The sequence below is a fragment of the Dicentrarchus labrax genome, unplaced genomic scaffold (genome assembly GCF_905237075.1).
Source record: "Dicentrarchus labrax unplaced genomic scaffold, dlabrax2021, whole genome shotgun sequence".
NCBI lineage: Eukaryota > Metazoa > Chordata > Actinopteri > Moronidae > Dicentrarchus > Dicentrarchus labrax.
Window position 1 is genome coordinate 34370320 of NW_026136721.1, and position 18769 is coordinate 34389088.

Genomic DNA, 18769 nt, shown 5'->3' on the forward strand with positions numbered 1-18769 from the left:
GGGTTCGGGTTCGGGTTTGGGTTCGGGTTTGGGGGGGTTAACGTCAACCCTCCCCCCTTTCTCTATCATTGATTATTGATATACAACCCCTGGATAATTATGGATATGTCGTGTGATGATCGATAAACAGGAATTGGGATGAGCAGATTATTTCCTGTGAGAATTCAATCAGAGGAGATTTCCTGATATTTTTTAGGAACTTTTTGTATATAAATCTGTCTTTATACCAATAATACATATTCAATAAGCTGTTTATTTGGTTGTAAGGAAACATTTAGATATTGATCCGAGATATTTTCTGATATTGAATCCATTATAAATCTGTGATGTTGGATTAGAGAAATAAAAGTAAAAGAAAACTTTTTAAAACTCAGATTTTATGCATATGTTGTTGTGTTGACTTCATAAAGCTAGATAAATAAAATAAAGATCGTAATATATCGCCTTGCTTACAGCGTCCCGATGTATCGCAGACCCCTGTATTGATCCACAGCCCTGCCTGGTGACCCCTAGTGGGGGTCCCGACACCCAGGTTGGGAACCGATGTTGTTTTAAACGATATCCAGCCTTTTACAATAGGTTTCAATACAACGTAATGCTACGCTACTTTGAAATAAATGAATAATTCACAGTTTAACGACAGCCCCGACGTTCTCGCTGCTAGCTTTCACACACTGTAACGCAATAAGTTATTTTTATTATAACATTTTAAGTCAAACATTCTTGTTCGAGTATCTTTTTAAAGTGACATAGACTTAATTTTGTAACAAAATGTTTCTTTAACATACAAAAGTTACTCTGTTTCACTTAAAATTACCTTTCAAAAAGCTGCTTAACTGAGTTTGTGTTACTTATAATTGTTGACGGACAATTTATTTCAGTTAAAATAACATCTTGTATGACAGTGTATTATTATTATTCCTTTATAAGTGGCTGGGTTATTCAACGCTAATGTCCTGCTAATCGCTGTCATTAGCATCGGGGGCTGGATGGAGGGTCAGATCCGGGAGCAGACGATTGAATTTTCCGACATTAACGGGGGTGTTTTTACACGTGAACGCCCCGAACGTCTCCGCCGCGAGGAGAAGATGTAACCACAGTTGTCATTAGCAGCTTATTATCTATTTTTAAGTTCTGCGTTCAGCAGTCAGTCGGGTCAGTGGGTTCGTCCTGCTGCAGCTCCCTTTGCCCTTTACCCAAACCCTCGTTAAAGGGAGAGTCCGGCTTTCATCTAACGAGGTATTTCTCCAGCTGTATCCTCATGTAATTATATATTATGAATTATAGAGCTTGTTAAAAGCATCTCTTATCAGTGGGACCTGATTGTGTTAAAAAATAGCAGTTCGTTTCTTTGTTGATTCGATAGGACTCATCATTATCTTCACAGTCAGTAGGTTCTGGGGGGTTTCTCCTCAGCCTTTTCTCTTGAATGGGCTGTTTGTTTAATACTGAGTTGGATATTCTCATCAGCTGTCATGCTGGAAATTTCCTGACTTTCCTAACAGATGATGTGTAAGAAAAGGTTTTAAATGTATACGCAGAGATGCCCCTTTCCAGATATTGATAGAAATGGACAGTCTTTGCCTCTGCATCTGCTCTTAGACCCGTTAAAGAATGCTTATTGGTATTGGCTTATGCTAATATGGTGGGAGATATTCAATACTAGTATCAGCTTCAACAAACCACATAAGGGCACTGGTACCGACACCCCCTGTCTGAGTGACGACATGGTTGACCGCGTCTCAGTCGGCCTATTAACTGTTGTTCTTACATCATCGACACCCCGGGAACAGGAAGTCATATGAGTGACGCTGGGCTTCAGGTCTGGACTTGACTCAGGAGGAGGGTGACATAGTTTTTTGTAAATGAGCTTTGTGCTTAAAAATATCAGGTTTATTTTACGAGAACAATCCAGTTGGGTGGCCTTCACATAGTTCTGAATTGATGTAATCAGAGCTTTATTTGAACTGGCAGCAACAAAGGTGTTTTGTTGAGCAACTGCACGTGAATCGAAAGTGTCACCACAAAGTCTAGTTATAGCAAAATGTCTCCTCGTCCACTTACAATGAGGTGGTATCGCTGTTATTGACCACTTGAAGCATACAGACGGACTATTTCTAGAGCAAATGGTTGGATTCTGGATACTTTTGGAGACGTAACATTTCTGAAAGTTTTAGTAGTTTCTGTGTTGTCTTTAGTTGCTGTAGGTGTAATTCCCCTGATGGCGAAGGGTAGCTGAAATTTAAAACCATGTTGCGCAACTTTGTGAGCCAACAGTTGAAAATTGGCAGCGACAGGCAATGGGTTAAAAAATCTCAAAGTGAGCACCCAGAAATCCTGTGAGGCGGGGTCAGTAAACGTGCCACAGCCCTGGTCTGGCTGGTCTGTCGTGATTTATTCTAAGAGAGGGGAAGAAAATATGTAATGTTTGGGGGGAGATTTTTCTCTGGCTGGAGGAGCTCCCTCTTCACTTAATAGGAGGCGGTTTAGATTTTGCTCTTATGTTTTGATCCATCTCTTCCTGTGGGAGGAGAGTTGTCTGTACCCAAGATCAGAATTTATTTTGAGGAAACGTAATGAATCACTGTGGCGCCTCATTTATGTAGATTGTGTGCTTTTTCTCTGTTGAAGCCCTGCTTTGTGATTTAGGCTTTAGTTTTACCTGAAAATCCAGCCGGGTGCATCTTTTTAAAAGGTCTACCATCCTTGGCGGTGTGTTCTGCTGTGTTTCAGGGCTTAACAGCATTTAGTCATCTCTAAAACCAGCTTGCCAAGTGATACCTTAATCCCCCCTGCAGCCTCACAGTGAATAGACTAATCATGATGCACAAGGCTACTTTTAGCTATTGGTGCAGCACTAATGCAGTTTGGGCTGTAGTGTTGGCAGCGATAGGTGCCGTCACAGGCTCCATCCAGGTGTTTACAGTAGGCCCGTACAACTATCTGGCTACCATTCCTCTCTGCATACATGTTAACTTTTATGTACGAGTCTTATTACCGACCCTGTGTGTTGACAGCAGAGTGGATATAGACTTTTGATATTGGCTGACTAAAATGCAAACCAGATGGTTTGGATTTGGGTGACTGATCTTCTCAAACGCTGTGGTTTGGATGCGAGTCAGGGGAGGAATGTCGGGCTGTAATAATCATTTGGTTTAGTCGATCAACAGAAAATTAATAGATTTCAGTTGTTGCAGGCTAATTGATGGTTTTAATTTACAGCCAAATACAGATCCCAAATTTATCCTATCTGCAGGAAAATGGCTCATTTTGTACAGTTTATGTCAACAATTAAAAAATAAACCAAAACATGATTATCAGTCAGTCTTCAGTAAATAATAAAGGTATGTGCACAGGCTCTGATACACTCATCCCTGGCTACCTGCCTCAGTCAGGTGTGGCACCATGAGGAGGTTATTGTAAGGGGCATGCGGTTAGATCCGTAAACCTGACTGACCTGCTGGTCCGTATGCTCTCTGACATCATCTCTGATATCCTAGGTGTGTTTGAGCTGCTCCTGGTTGGCGGTGAGGAAAGGTGACAAAACATTTATGGCACATTTCCTGCAGGCAGTTGAGCAAATTTTCCATTGTTTTCTCTTATGCAGCAAGTGTGTTTGTACTCTCACAAATGGGTTTTGTGATCTCTTTTATTAGATAATTAAATTCAGCGAGTAATATCCGTGTATCCTCCTTGTTTTGGAATTCTGAATACATTTCCATAAGTGTTTCTTAAGGTTGCTGTAGATCTGCTGAACTCAGAAAAAAGTCTGTTTTCCTTGCTCTCCCAACCCCCACACAGGTGACATCATCACCTTGGCCTCTATAAACAGTCAGGGAAGCCTCATTGCGTCGTCTCAGTGGACTGAATTCCTGCTCTGGTGCAGTTTCTCAGGCTCAGCATGCCGTCGTTGCTGCAGCTAGCAGTTTACAGCTCACGCAGGCAAATTCACTGGCTGATTGCCATCGTTCTGTAAAACACAACAATGACTGCAATTCTCTCTGCAGTTATCAGTTATCAGCCTCTAGTTGGGTCATGCTAGGGTTCCGGCTTATTTGACTGTGACTATTCTAGATAATGCTGACAGAAAGGTTGCGCAGTCAACCAGATGCATGTGTTGCATTTTTTGTTTCTGCAGTCTGTGATGGCTGAATATTGGTGTTGTAGTAGTAGTGAATCATTTCATTTGAGCAGGCTGTTAATGTTGAATAGATGAGGTGCACGCAGCAAAATCATTTCATCCCTCGGATGATCAAGACTGTCATTTAGGATTAATAATCATGACCAGAATATCAAACAAAATATATCATGAGTACGACAGACAAAATAATCAGGATTATGCATTTAACCCTAATCATGTAGCCTTAGGATGTGCCAATGATGATAGCAAATCTGTGAACTGATTTATTTTCTCTGTTTCATTCTCACAGCGAAGCAAATCATTTCTAGGTCAGTGACTGTCAAAGGGCTAGAGTTGCATGCCATTTTTATCCTGCCTCGGCACAAATTGGTTGAAAGCACTCCTTTTTCTCTTCGAGGGGAAAAGTGACATTGCTGAGCACGGCCCGTGATTGAATTACTCTCCCGTTCTCTTATATAAGTTGTACTGTCACTCTTTCATTTTTGTTTTCTCAAAAGTCCAATTTTTAAAACAAAAATTCTCTTGTTTGTCAGAAACCACAAGCGGCTTTTTCATCACATTTTTACATTATGGGAGTTTAAGACCAGCACATTTTATTACTAATACATGCAAGGCCTGTCGAAAACCTTTTTATTAAGCATTTACAATTTGGGAGGTATTATTTTGTGTGATATTGTGTATCTTGTTGTGTATATGTTTAATTTCCTGATAACTCTGTGTAATTCCAGATTAACATGTCTGATTTGTTGTTTTAAATCACCATACCATGCATGCATGTACATGTGTGTCCCAGGGGGATATTCAGAGAAACAAAAAGCTAATTATATTATTTGTGATAAGAAGACGGAAGTGCTCTGAGGACAAATCAGTGCAAATATGTTTTTGTTTGTTTTGCCTTTATCTTTTTCCTAATTGTAAATTCCATGTCTTGCAGGCAGGTGATAAAAGGAGAAGCCGGCTGTTCTATCCCAGCTTAAAGAAGACCCAGGATAGAAAGTGAGAGAGATAAACAGAGTCGGCAGGGGATTCACCACTACCGAGGGAAAATCAGAATGAAAGTGCCTCTGTACCACTGACAAGCAAAACTGGAATGATATCTTGACCCTTTTTCCTGGAAGTGACCAAGTTAACGATGAGTGGGGGGATATAATGGCCAAGAACAAGGATGCGCGCCCCCCGACATTCGCCGTCAGCGTGGTTGGCCTTTCGGGGACGGAGAAAGAGAAGGGAAATTGTGGCGTGGGCAAGTCCTGCCTATGCAACCGATATGTGCGTCCTGATGCGGACGGCTACTATTCGGAGCACACCTCGGTGCTGAGCACAATAGATTTTGGGGGGCGAGTGGTTAACAATGACCACTTCCTGTTCTGGGGGGATGTGTCCCATCGAGGGGACGATGGGTTGGACTGTAAAATCCAAATCATCGAACAAACAGAGTTCATTGATGACCAGACGTTTCTTCCACATCGGAGTACGAACCTGCAGCCATACACCAAACGTGCGGCAGCAACCAAGCTCCAGTCGGCAGAGAAGCTTATGTACATCTGCACGGACCAGCTGGGCTTGGAGCAGGACTTTGACCAGAAGCAGATGCCTGATGGGAAGTTAAACATTGATGGCTTTCTGCTCTGCATTGATGTTAGCAAGGGTTGCAATAGGAAGTTTGATGACCAAATGAAGTTTGTCAACAGCCTCTACTCCCAAATTGTCAAGTCAAAGAAGCCTATTGTCGTCGCTGCCACAAAATGTGATGAGTGTGTGGACCAGCACCTGAGGGACCTGCAGGCCTTTGTTGCCAGCAAGAAGAACCTGCTGCTAATTGAAACGTCGGCACGCGCCAATGTCAATGTGGAGCTCAGCTTCAATGCCCTCATCCAGCAGCTGGATAAAACAAGGGGGAAGCCAAAAACTGTGCCATACCTGGAGGCCTATAAAATCCAACGGCAGCTTGTTGCATCAGTAACAGATAGATTTGAGAAATTGATGTTGCACACGCTGAGAGATTACCACACCACGTGGAAAACGGTGGTTAATAATCTGAAGGGCCAATCAGACTATGACGAGTTCATCACCTTGGAGGGCACCAAGAAAGCACGCAACATGTTCACAAAGCACATTGCACAACTGAAGCAGGAGCACATCAAGAGGAGGAGGGAAGAGTACCTGACGACACTACCGAAAACCCTTAACAACCTCCTCAATAACCTGGAGGAGGTTGAACACCTCTCATGGCCCGAGGCACAGAGCGTAATCCGGAACCGGCATGATTTCCAGTACTGGTTTGTGGTTCTGGAGCATACGCCGTGGAATGAGACGGATCACATCGACAACAGTGACCGAAGGATACCCTTTGACCTTCTCGATACGCCCGACGGTGAGAGAATTTACCATAACCACGTCCAGCACCTGCTGTCTGAGAAGAGAAGGGTGGAGATGAAAGAGAGGTTCAAGAAGACGCTGGAGAGGGTTCATTTTATCAGTGCAGGGCAGCCTTGGGAGGAAGTCATGTGCTTTGTCATGGAGGACGAGGCCTATAAGTACATCACAGAATCAGATAGGAGGGATGTTTATTGTAGACACCAGCAGGAAATAGTTGAAAGGGCCAAAGAGGATTTTCAGGAAATGCTTTTTGAGCATGCTGAGCTCTTCTATGACTTGGATCTGAATGCCACCCCCAGCTGCGATAAGATGAGCGAAATTCACAGTGTGCTCAATGAAGAGCCCAGATACAGAGCGCTGCAGAAACTTGCCCCAGATAGAGAGTCGCTCCTCCTCAAACACATTGGGTTTGTTTACCATCCCACTAAGGAGACATGCCTGAGCGGGCAGAACTGTGTGGATCTGAAAGTGGAGCAGGTTTTAGCAAACAGGCTGGTGCAGCTCGACCATGGACGCTCTAATCTCTACTATAACAGTGCCAACATTGATAAGATCAACCTCTGCCTCCTGGGAAGGGAGGGTCTCTCACAGGAACTAGCCAATGAGATCCGAGCTCAGTCCACAGATGATGAGTACACCCTGGACGGTAAAATTTATGAACTGGAGCTTCTTCCCGTGGATGTCAACTCCACGCTGCTCTTCAGCCATACATGGGTCAACACTTTCAAACCACACGGCTGCTTTTGTGTGTTCAACTCCATAGAGTCCCTCAACTGTATTGGAGATTGCATAGGCAGGATCAGAGCGGAGATAGCACAGAGTAGGAGAGATAGGTTTGCTCAGCCACTACCATTCATTCTCATCCTGGCAAATCAGAGGGACAGTGTTTGCAAAAATATACCTATCCTGAGGCACCAGGGCCAACAGCTAGCAAACAAGTTGCAGTGCACCTTTGTGGACATCCCCACTGGGGCTTTTCCACGTAAATTCACAGAGTTCCAAATTAAGCAGGGTCTCCGAGCAGTGCTGGAGGGGCTAAAGCATAACTTTGATGTCTTGGCCCCACTGCCATCTATCAAAGACATGTCAGAGACAGACCTTAGGATAGTCATGTGCGCCATGTGCTGGGATCCCTTCAGCGTTGACCTCATCCTCTCACCTTTCCTAGACTCACATTGCTGTAGCGCGGGGCAGCCAGGCCAGAGTAACACACTTATACTGGACAAGATCATCGGGGACAGCAGGAGGAGGATCCAGGTCACTGTCCTCTCCTTCCACTCTGCTATCGGGGTCCGCAAAGATGAACTGGTGCACGGCTACATTTTGGTCTACTCTGCCAAGCGCAAGGCTTCAATGGCAACCCTGCGGGCGTTCTTGGCCGAAGTCCAAGACGTGATCCCTGTCCAGATGGTGGCGATCACAGACAGTCAGGCAGACTTCTTTGAGAATGATGCCATCAAGGAGTTGATGACGGAGGGCGAGCACATTGCCACAGAGATTGCTGCCAAGTTCACAGCACTCTACTCACTGTCACAGTATCATCGTCAGACTGAGGTTTTTACACCCTTCTTCAATGAAGTGCTCGAGAAAAAGCCGAACATTGAGAGTTCCTTCCTGTTTGACAGCTCGTCACGGGAGTGCACGACTGGTGCCAGTGAAGACGTCTTCCCCACTTCCCCACATAGCCATTCCCCAGCCTACAACACCTATTACCCAGAATCTGATGATGATAACGAGGCCCCCCCACCTTACAGTCCAATAGGTGATGACGTTCAGCTTCTCCCCACACCCAGCGAGCGGGCCAAGTACCGGATCGACCTAGAAGGCAATGAGTACCCAGTCCATAGCACACCTGTTGGAGACCATGAACGCAACCACAAAGTGCCTCCACCTGTCCGGCCCAAACCAGTGCTCCCCAAGCCCAATGTTAAAAAGTTGGACCCCAACCTGCTCAAAACCATCGAGGCAGGCATGCGAAGCAATCGTAGAATGCCACGTGGCCCAATGAGTCACGCCGAGGACGTGGAGGCGTCGGACAACTATGCAGACCCTGTGGACACCTTGCTAAGGTCCAGGGGCTTCCACAATGATGACATATATGCTGTGCCTGATGACACACACAGCCGTCTGGTCAAAATAAGAAACTCCTTTGGCGGACTACATGGCCTCCATGGAGGAGAGGAAGAGAATGGATTTGACAGGAAGTCTCAGGCTGGACGGCGGCCGTCCAAATACAAACATCGCTCTAAAATCTTGTTCAGCAAGACGAAGGCTTACCAAAGACGATTCCACTCTGACAGCGACGGGGAGGAGTCTGGCCCCGCCACACAGAAAAAGAAAAAGGGAAGAGCCCACCGGGGCAGCGAGGAGGACCCACTGCTGTCCCCTGCCGACCCCTGGAAGACTGGGATAGATAACCCCGCCATCACCTCCGACCCTGAGCAGGAGGACAAGAAGATGAAGAAGAAGAAGACGCCCAAGACGCCAAAGGAACCGAAGAAGGTCAGTGTTATCTGTCATGGATCTGACTTTAGCAGAGTTTTAATGTCATGTCTGTTTATATGCCTGCTTTTAGCATACCGGGCGGTTCCAAAGTGCTTTATAGAACAACACAAGACTGAAAGAAACAAGACAGCAAAGATATTATTGTCTCCAAAGCTTTCTGGGGTTGAGTGACTGAAAGAGAGCTTCAGTGCATTGAATATGAGCGAGAGAATGAGGGACTGTATGTGAATGAGAGCAGAAGAGATTGTGTAGAGTAGTGTGCGGGGACAAGCGTGTGGGTGTGAGATATGAGCAGATTTCTGTTTTTAATAGGCCAGGGACTCACGGTGAGAATAAACTAATTTGATAATTGATTGATCGGCCCCGCTGCTGGAATGGTTTATGAGCCTCCCCACCTTTCAGGCCCCAGACAAGCAATAAAAACCTTGATAAAGGACGCACTGTTAAAGACAGTAGGGCTCTGTCTGTATAATCTCAGAGCAGAGGCCGCATCCGCGATACGATGCCTGCTTATCCTTTACAACAGCTCTCTAAAGGCTTGTCTGAGACTGCTGTGTGCATACACGAATAAGTAAGTGCATTTGATTTGGCCGAAAGAAACACTGTATACATACAGTAGGGTAATGAAAAATAGCACTTTTCTGTAGACAAACACACGTACACATGTGGTAGGTTGAGGGTTTCTAGTTCGATTCCTAGCTCCCCCAGTCCAGTTGAAGTGTCCTTGGGTAAGATACTGAACCCCAAATTGCTCCCGATGGTGTGTGAGTGAGCTTAGTATCATCATGAGCGCTTTGGAAAGGAAGCGCAGTATCACTCCTGATGAGCAGCCAACAGTGTATGAATGTGTGTGTGTGTGTGTGTGTGTGTTGGAAAGTGCTTTAAGTGGTCGGTAGAAAAGGGCCGTATAGATAAAAAGGTCCAAGAAACATGTTTACATATAGAAAACGCAGTTAAAAGCATACATTAGCATACAGTGAATGTACACACACCCACTCATACGAGTGCTCATTCACCCCTACTACACACTACGCTCTCCTAACAAATTACTTAGAAGTACATTCACATTAGAGATAAAAGACTGAAATCTAAAATTGTAATAATATTTTAAAGTCAGTGCTAGATGCTCAAAATGGATCCTCTCAGCATTGTTAAAACAAACAAATCTTAATCAGGGACACGTGAATTTGATTAAAACTGTTTGTATTCACTTAAATAATCTATGATAATGATAATAATATAATACACAACCTAGATGTTGGCACGTGTGTGTGCATAAACACACTTAAATATGAGTGAGCATGCTGGCACGAATCCGATAACAGCGTGCAAATCAGTATAGAAACAGCCGCCGGCGCTACATGGGCGTCATGAATGCTGGGCATTGTTGGTACATTCAGACTGCCTTTGATAATCAGAGAGGAGAGCGAACAGAGAAACCCAACAAGGTACAAAATGGAAGGTGTTTAGTCGCCGTCCTGGCCAATTAGAGAGGAGACTGAACTGCTGTAGGCATGACAACACTTTGAAGAGCAGGGGAGTGTGGGAAATCAAAGCCACCTCGCCACCTCGCTACTCGTCCCAGCTTCGGTTCTTGAATAATGGTTTTGTCTGTTGTCTTCTTTCTTCTCGTCTTCCTCCACATGGACCTCCCTCTGCTTTCCTTCCTCTCTCTCCCTTCATCCCACTAACTTTCTTTCTGATCTATTTCCCGATTGCCCTCCTCCTCCTCCTTTTCTTCTTCTCTGATATGTTCTGCCTTCCCATCACCCTCTCTCCTCCTCCATTTCTGGACTCCCTTGTGTATTTTTCTCAATTCCCTCTTCTGTCTACCTCCTCATGCTTTTACATTTCTCCTTTAAACTTATTTTCCCTTTCCCCTGTCTCCCTTTTTCTTTCTACTCCTCTATTATTATCATCCCATCCGACTCTCGTTTCTCCTACATCATCCCTCAATCTCTTAAACTTGCTGTTTCTTGTTTTCTTCATTTTTACTTCCCAATTCTTCTCCTTTTTCCTAATTTTCTCCCTCTTGTTTCTCCTCCTGTCCTCCCTTGTTTGTCATCCTCTTGCCTCTGTCCTCTTCCTTCTTTTATTACTACTCTAACAATCTCCATCTCATCTCTTCCCCCCCTTACAGCCGAAATCTTCCAAGCCCCCCAAGCCTCTGTACCCCCCCACCCGGAGAACCTGGGAGAGCAACTACTTTGGCGTTCCCCTGCAGAACCTGGTGACCCTGGACAGACCCATCCCACTCTTCATCGAAAAATGTGTCGACTACATCGAGCGCACAGGTGAGTCATGCGTTTTTGTCAGTTTCTCTCTCTCTCTTTCTCCGTCCCTCTCTCTTCTGATGCTTTTGTTCCTTTTCTCTCTCCCACTCTCTGCTGCCTGTGCGTTCAGGTGCAACCAAGCTCTCTCTGGTATTTTGTAACTCTTGTAAGGTACAGCTGGTTTGTTGTTACATGCAAAAGCTTTGTGGTTATTCGCTGTGAAAATGCCTCTCATGTCTTTCCAAATGAGTAACTGAACGATAGAAGGAGAATGGATGGGGGGGATGATTCGAGGTGGGGATGGGGGAAGTGCATGAATCAAAATTCTAGGAAGGTTCACTTCTTAGAAGCTCTGATGTCACCCTTCAAACATGTTTTGTCTGGTCTGTCAGCCAGCCCGCCAGGCTGCCACTCAATACAAGTCAATTTCAATTCGATGAGCTTTATTGGCACGGCATTTGATGTGTTGCCAAAGCACTGCCGGGATGATTACAAAATAAGATGGTAAAAGATTACCGAGATCAAAGAAGCGATTGAGGATGAGATTTACACAGGTATGTGGCATTAATCAACCCTACACAAGAAGCTAGAAAAGAAAATGAGATGGTACCCGTAAGGACATGTAAGAAAAATTGCATGTGTGAAAAAGTTTAGGAGTGGCTTGTGAAACAGTTCTGCACAAAAATTGGTATAACAGCAAAACTAAATGCTCAATATTTGCTGGTAACAGCTTCTCAAATGTAAGGTTGTGCTGTTTTTCTTTGATTTATATCCTTGTAATTCAATATCTCTAGGTTTTGTGGACTCTAAATTGAACTAAACAAGCAATTTGAATAAATCACTTTGGGCTCTGGGAAGTTGTGATTGGATTTGGCAGATTTATCAATAGTGAAAACAATCATTAGGTGCAAACATAGCTGAAAGTAACACCCTGTTACTCTCTCCCATCAGTCGGCCTCAAGGTCAAAGGATATTAGCCGTGTCTTTGTCATCCCCAGAGTCAGAGTCCTGGTCGAAGCCGCTGTGATTCACCTTGGTTCTGTCAAACTTGTTGAAATAAACCTTGAATTGAGTTAGACGTGAAAATATTTTTGGCTCTGCAGTTGTTTTTCCTCTCACTCATTCTTTGCCTCAGTACGTGTACTGTGCTGCTCGTTCTTCAGAGGCAGAACATTGAATTTGCAAAATAAAATTACAAAAATTGTCTAAAAAAAACAACTGATAATATCTGTATCTTGAGATGCCGTTGAGCAAGGCTCATTGGCCCAATTAACTGCTTTGAAACTGCACAGTTGGCCAACTGCAGAAGTCAGTGGTTGTATCAGGTTGTATTATTCTGGATAAATAAAGTTGCAAGATAAGACATGCAGCTTGTTGTAGCTCCAGCTGCTGACGCAGACACCCGGTGCATGCTGGGTATGTGTCTGGCTTCTGCCCCAGCTGTCGTAAAGAAGGCCTCCCCCAAAGTCTGAGAAATTCCTCAGTGAAGTCATGGCTCAGTCTGATAGATATTTATACACCGTGTGCTGGACACTTTATCCTGAGTGTTTATTTTCTTTTATGAAAGACCGCAGTGAGATTCAAACCCACAACCCTGCCAGATTTGAATGCCTTGCTCCTCACATTTATCCATACAAGGAATAACTCTTCCCCTCTGTCGATTAAAGATCCAAGCAGCTACTCAAACTGTTACTTTTTTCCTTCTCACCACAGAAATGAATATTTTAAACATGTTTAATATTTGATGAGCTTGTTGCATAATGTATTTACTCATGGTCCGGTGCTCTTTTTCCATGTTTAGTGCCTTTGAATAAGCTCTAAGAAGCAAAAGTGTCTCTTGCTGGAAGACCTCAAAGTAACTTTTCAGTCAAATTCTAGAAAATATCTGATGACGTGATATTTTTGCTGGCGCCTGTTTGTGGGTTCACAGGGGGATAGTGTTGGCTCAGGCATCAGGTGTAGCATTTGTTAGCTAGAGAGTGGCTCTTTAATATTTTTGCATTGTGTTTTGAGGACAGTTGTTTTGTAGTCGTACTCTCTGTGGCTAAATGAATGCATGAACCCTTCAGCTGACTGAAAACACATGTCTTATCACCTTATTCCCTACTCTCTCCTCTTTCCTCCTCCATCTGAAGCCATATGTGCTGCAAATGTAAAGCATGTCCATTAAAAGGAGGTATTTCCTGTGTTCCTACCGACGAGTAAGTGTTCGGTTCTGTTTTGAAGGTTTGTGTCTGAGCTCTTTTCGTTCTGGGGCTGTTAATTCCTGTCCTGAAAATCCCTCCCGAATATGTTTTGATATTCAGCTGGATCTACATGAGCCCGTTGGTGGCTGCCAACCAAATTTAGGATTAATCCCAGCGCTGTATGTGTGTGGATGTGCGTGTGTTTGCGGACGCCTGCCAGCTGACAGCAGTGTATTGGAGATTTCATGGCTGGTACCGTGAAACCCTCTAAGTCCAGACGGTCTGTTGGGTGGAATTAACAGCTTTCCCCCTCCCTTCTTTTTGTGGAATATCATTTCTCACCAGACACAGCGAGAACATCTTTGTACTTTTTTTTTTTTTAAAAGCCTGCTGTTGTATAAGGTGCTTCATAACCAGACAATTTAAGGGCTTTTACAACTTGATGAGACATTTCAGCTCGTTTCTTTCTTTGGGAGCCTAGGTAGGGATTGTGGTATTCTTCATAAACAGTCTGGTTGCCTTGGTAGGAGTTTAATCTGTCTGTATAACATATTTGAGCTTGTAGCTCAGAGGGTGGGGTCATCCTGTGAATGTAGAGAGTTGTAAGTGATTGTGGGTGTTAGCACGATAACTTAGTGGTTAGATAGACCCTCCTTTAGTGGAAAAAACAGTCTGCAGAGATCCACCCTTCTAATGTCTGCTAAAATAAGATACCGAATCCCTGCCATCTGCAGAGCTGCTGCTCTATCTGACCTCTGACCCCTGAGCGTTGTGGGACGAAAGAGACCGTCCCGAAGGAAATCATTAAAACATCACCATTATATTGTGTTGTTGTTTTTTTCCATCAGACACCAGACACTTGTCACATTAATTGGGGGTGAAAGTCAAAGTGTTAAACCTTCCCTTTATGGTGGTCCGTTTAATAGCGTTTCTTTTTCAGGAAAAATATTCCCAGAAAAGGATTTGTTTTATGTTTCTGGTCTGAGGCTGAGAGAGTCGCCTACAGAAAGTCAAACGTAATCAGTTTAAGGAAAATAATGCTGTAATACCACCCACACTGTTTGAGGCGCAGCATAGATATTACTCAAAGCATGGTCGAGCTGAACGACTGTACTACTCTACTATATCTAACCTCAGTGCTTTTCTTTAGTACTGACTGAAGCACGAGTAGAATGCAATGTTAGACTAATGTTAGACACAAATAACAATTTGAAGCTCTCACTTGGAGTTTTTGGTGAATTGTGGTGGTTCATTTTCTTCCTTTTGTAGACATTTTATTGACCAAACAGTTAATTGATGAACCATAAAAAGAACAAATAATGATCATTTTGATTATTAATGAAAATGCTGAGTGTTTCTTGATTAATAACTTGCTCTATAATATGTCAGAAAGTAGTGAAAAAGGCACCTTACTATAACTCAGAACCAAAGGTGACACTGCTATTATTTGTTTTGATACTTTTTGACTCAAAGACATTCAATTTACCATCATAGATGACAAATATCAGCTTAAACCCAGATTTTTTGGGGGGCTTTTCTGCTTTAACAATAACATAATCTGTTATTAAAATAATTCCTGGTTAATCTTCTGTTGGCAGACTAATGGATTAATCAATGAATTGATTCAGCTCTTCACAATAAAAATGAATCTTAGTTGCAGCCCAAAGTACGGTGGCTGTGTTTTTTTTTTTTTTTGGTTGCAGCGAGGAGCGGTAATCTCCGGGAGGCCAGGCTGCTGGTTGGTTTAGTTTAACCACATGTAATAAGCTGCCAGCCGAGAGGCACAGAGGCAGAGAGGTGATGATAGCTGTTTGTGGTGCCTTTGGTTAGAGACCAGAACGTGTGAGAGGAAAAACTGTGACTTTATGTGTGTGTGAGACGGAGCGTGGCTGGAAGTGTGAAGACGTGAAACTGTGATTCTGTGTGTGACCTTTATTTGGTGGATTTGTGTAAGTGATAAGACTGTGACATGTGGTGTGTTCGTCAGCTCCTTCCAACCTGGTGGCTTTAATGCAGATCTCATATATTTTCTGGAGTTTTTATGGTGGAAACTCAAGTTGACATTTTCCAGGAATCGGCTAATTAAGCGCACGTCTGTGTCAAGAGTTTTGTTTTAAGTGTGCAGCGTCGAACTGTTCAAGAAACTCTGAGATAAAATGCTGCCATTAAATAAGGATGGTGCTTGTTCTGTGCTGGCTGCCTCTGTTTCCTGTGAGGAGAGATCTGCTTGTTATCATTTTTAGGACGTTCCAGTCATCACATTCTAATTATAATGCAACTAACAGGCTTCCCGAGGGCCCTGCAAACCCCTTAAAGGTTTGTAGATTTGAAGAAAAATGAAACAAAGCCTTCAAGGTCTCTGAAAAAGAGTGGATGCGCTTGAAAACACTGTTTTAAATTAAAACGTAGCACCAAGTCCCAAGGATGTTTTAACTGCTGGTTATGGGCTTAAGATTACACATTTGAGCTTAGACATTTTAAAACGTGTAATTGTGTTACCTCAGAAAATGACAAATAGAAGGTTTTTTTTTTTTATGTAAAAAGACCTAGAAAAGCATTGTCCTTGAACATGTCGGCCAAGGTGATTGCAATGTGATAAGTGTGTCCTTATGGAGAAATCCCTTGTAATGTGATTCACAGAGCTGTTTCTCTGTACTGTAGATTACAGCTCTGTACCACATTATTTTTCGAAGCCTCTCATTTTTTTGTGCCATTCAGCTTACTATCTGATTCTTCCTCAGCTTACAGTTAAGCTTTTAGGACCTTTCTATCCATCACCCATCCATGTGTGCTGGCGTCCCTTTTTATTATACTCATGGATCAGTGGTTAGACATTGAGGACGCAGGAACCTTACAAGCATTTAGTCACTTCTTCAAATAATCTAGGATTATAAAACGTCCTTCTGTGTAAGTTAATTGAAGGACATGTAAGTGATGAAGTAAAGTATGAAAATATTGCCAGACGACGGCAGTTAATGAAAGTGTTTCTGTCATATTCATCACACCAGCTGTCAGAAATGCCCCTTCGGATAGGGATGCAGTCAGGGGGCGAATGTATGATTAGGATATTCTTGTTGAGCGACTAAAAATAAATCATATGTGGACAGTGTCAGCCTCATATGGACACATACACGCAAATATATTGTCTTGCATTCTCTTATAATGGTGAATATACACGCACCTGAACGTGTCAGCGTAAATTCATTGGTGTTTAAGTCAAACTGATTGTATCTGAAGGCTGGGTTCAATGTTATTTGGGGCTGCATGATATGGTAAAAACATCACGTAGGGATTATTTTGGCAGATATTATGATATGATTCACGATTAGCATTTCAAGTTTAATTTTCACTGAAAATACTGAAATAAATCATGATGATGTGGCATTTTTCGGGGCCTGTAGCAGACAAAAATGTTTCCTTAAATCTGGAGAACAAGATATGTAAGCCAGGGCATTTATACAGAACTACAGTATCTCGTTATAATGCTATTTTGTTGTGATTTACATATTGCATATGAACATATTTGTGCTAATATTTCAACTAATTGTGCAGCCTTAATGTTAATGCTTTTTATTAGCGACCAGTCGGGCAAGTGGGTAAGAAATCCACTCACTCAATTTTTACTTTTCCTCTACATCAATTGTTTTATGAATTAGCGATTATAAAATGACAACAAAGACATACAACCTTTTTTATCTGCCTTGCTCTCAAACCTCATTGACATGCTGGCGTACACTTCAGCTCATAAACTTTGTCTTTACCCGCCGCCATTTTGTGCTGCTCCTGAGAAAGAGGAAGCAAGATGCCTCAGTACTTAGTGACTTCCCTCATCAGCTTCGGAAAAAAACAGTATGTTTAATTCTTTTTTACCAATTAGACGATCTGGCAAGTGAGTTGCTGGATGTATTAGCTCGACGTGGTATTATTGTCGAGCCCTTATAAAGCAGAGTTTGTTTGTGTGCCTCTGCCTTGGATATTTCTTTGGTGTGTGTGTGTGTGTGTGGCCTTTACAGCGCACTGATAGGTTCTGAACTTACATTTTCCCAAAACGTAGCAAGTCATGCTTTTAGATGGCCACAGTTTTACCCAACCATACAAGGTCGAGCACAAATCTCCACTCCGTATTTTCTGCATTAAGCTCTCGCTGTTATCCGGAACGACGTACAGAGAGGTCAGCGGCAGGAAAAACTTCTACTAAAATCCAATATTAAGGAGGCAAAGGGTCAGACCCGCAGAGACCTGATAATACGAGAGAGAGTGAGAGTGAGAGTGAGAGAGAGAGAGAGCTGTGGAAAAGAAATGAAAGCTAAGAAGCGCTGAAGAAGAAGGTAAAAAGGGTTCTTTTTAAAAGAGAGATGGGAATGAATAGTAAGTGGAGAGATGGTGACATGAGGTACTTCTCTAAAGTTTCCTGCCCACGCACGCAGCAACCTTTCTCGGTATGAAAAGTGAACTCTCTCAGATATTCAGACAGCGGTAGTAGCTTTTGAAAAATGACTTCTTTAGTGAGGGAAACGCAGCGTGTTAGGTGTCCTCCGGCAGGGTCTCAGGTGGCAGAGTGGCTCAGTGGTTACAGGAGACGTCCCTGTTAACAAAAAGTCACACCGTCCAACTGTCCTAGAGGGAGACTCACGGACGTCCTGCTTGCTCTTGCTGCTCAGGTTCTCTATTCAAGAGCTGTCGACCATAAATCAAATTCAGTAGACCAGTAAAGGAGTGTTTTAGTGTGTTCTGATGTTCTAAATGCGGTTTCAGTGGCAGATGAAGGTATAATTGAGGCAGAAAACACAGATATATTTAGGTTTTTGGCATTTAAATGATAAAGTATCAAGTTAAGTTCCACCATTTAAACCTTCGATTTGAATACTTATCCTGTAACTGTTTTATTAATATACAGCACAGGAGTGAATAATTAACTGCGAGTGCTCACTGATGCTGAGTGCTAATGCAAATTCTTCATATTTTATCGCCACCCATGTTGCCTTTTTAGCAGCATGGTAGCTGTGTTAAGTAACCACATCACTGCACAAGCCAGCTTTTTAAAATTCCTCTTTTCTCTTAAACAAATAAAACAGCGTCTGTGCGTCTCATCAGATGGAAAACAGTTATTCTTTTGTTCCATTTGTTTTGATGGTAAAATGCTTCAATAAACAGGTGAAAAGGGTATGCAAAGCAGTGTAAGTGAGGCACTAGCTCACTTGTTTTTGTCTTCCAAAATGCTCTTTGTTCACCCAAAATTGCTGACATCTTAATATTTTAAAATGGCTAAAGCACACACGCCCCAG

The 18769-nt window shown here is 43.1% G+C and overlaps 1 protein-coding gene across 1 annotated transcript in view; it reads left to right on the top strand.

Annotated features, from left to right (window-relative positions):
* The window catches only part of arhgap5 (Rho GTPase activating protein 5), a 59202-nt gene that overhangs the window by 771 nt on the left and 39662 nt on the right, over positions 1-18769 (top strand). Inside the window, exons 2-3 of the mRNA XM_051383750.1 lie at positions 5076-9022; positions 11166-11319. Of these exons, the coding sequence (XP_051239710.1) occupies positions 5291-9022; positions 11166-11319 (3886 nt within the window). The 5' untranslated portion in view covers positions 5076-5290. The remainder of the gene's footprint in view (positions 1-5075; positions 9023-11165; positions 11320-18769) is intronic.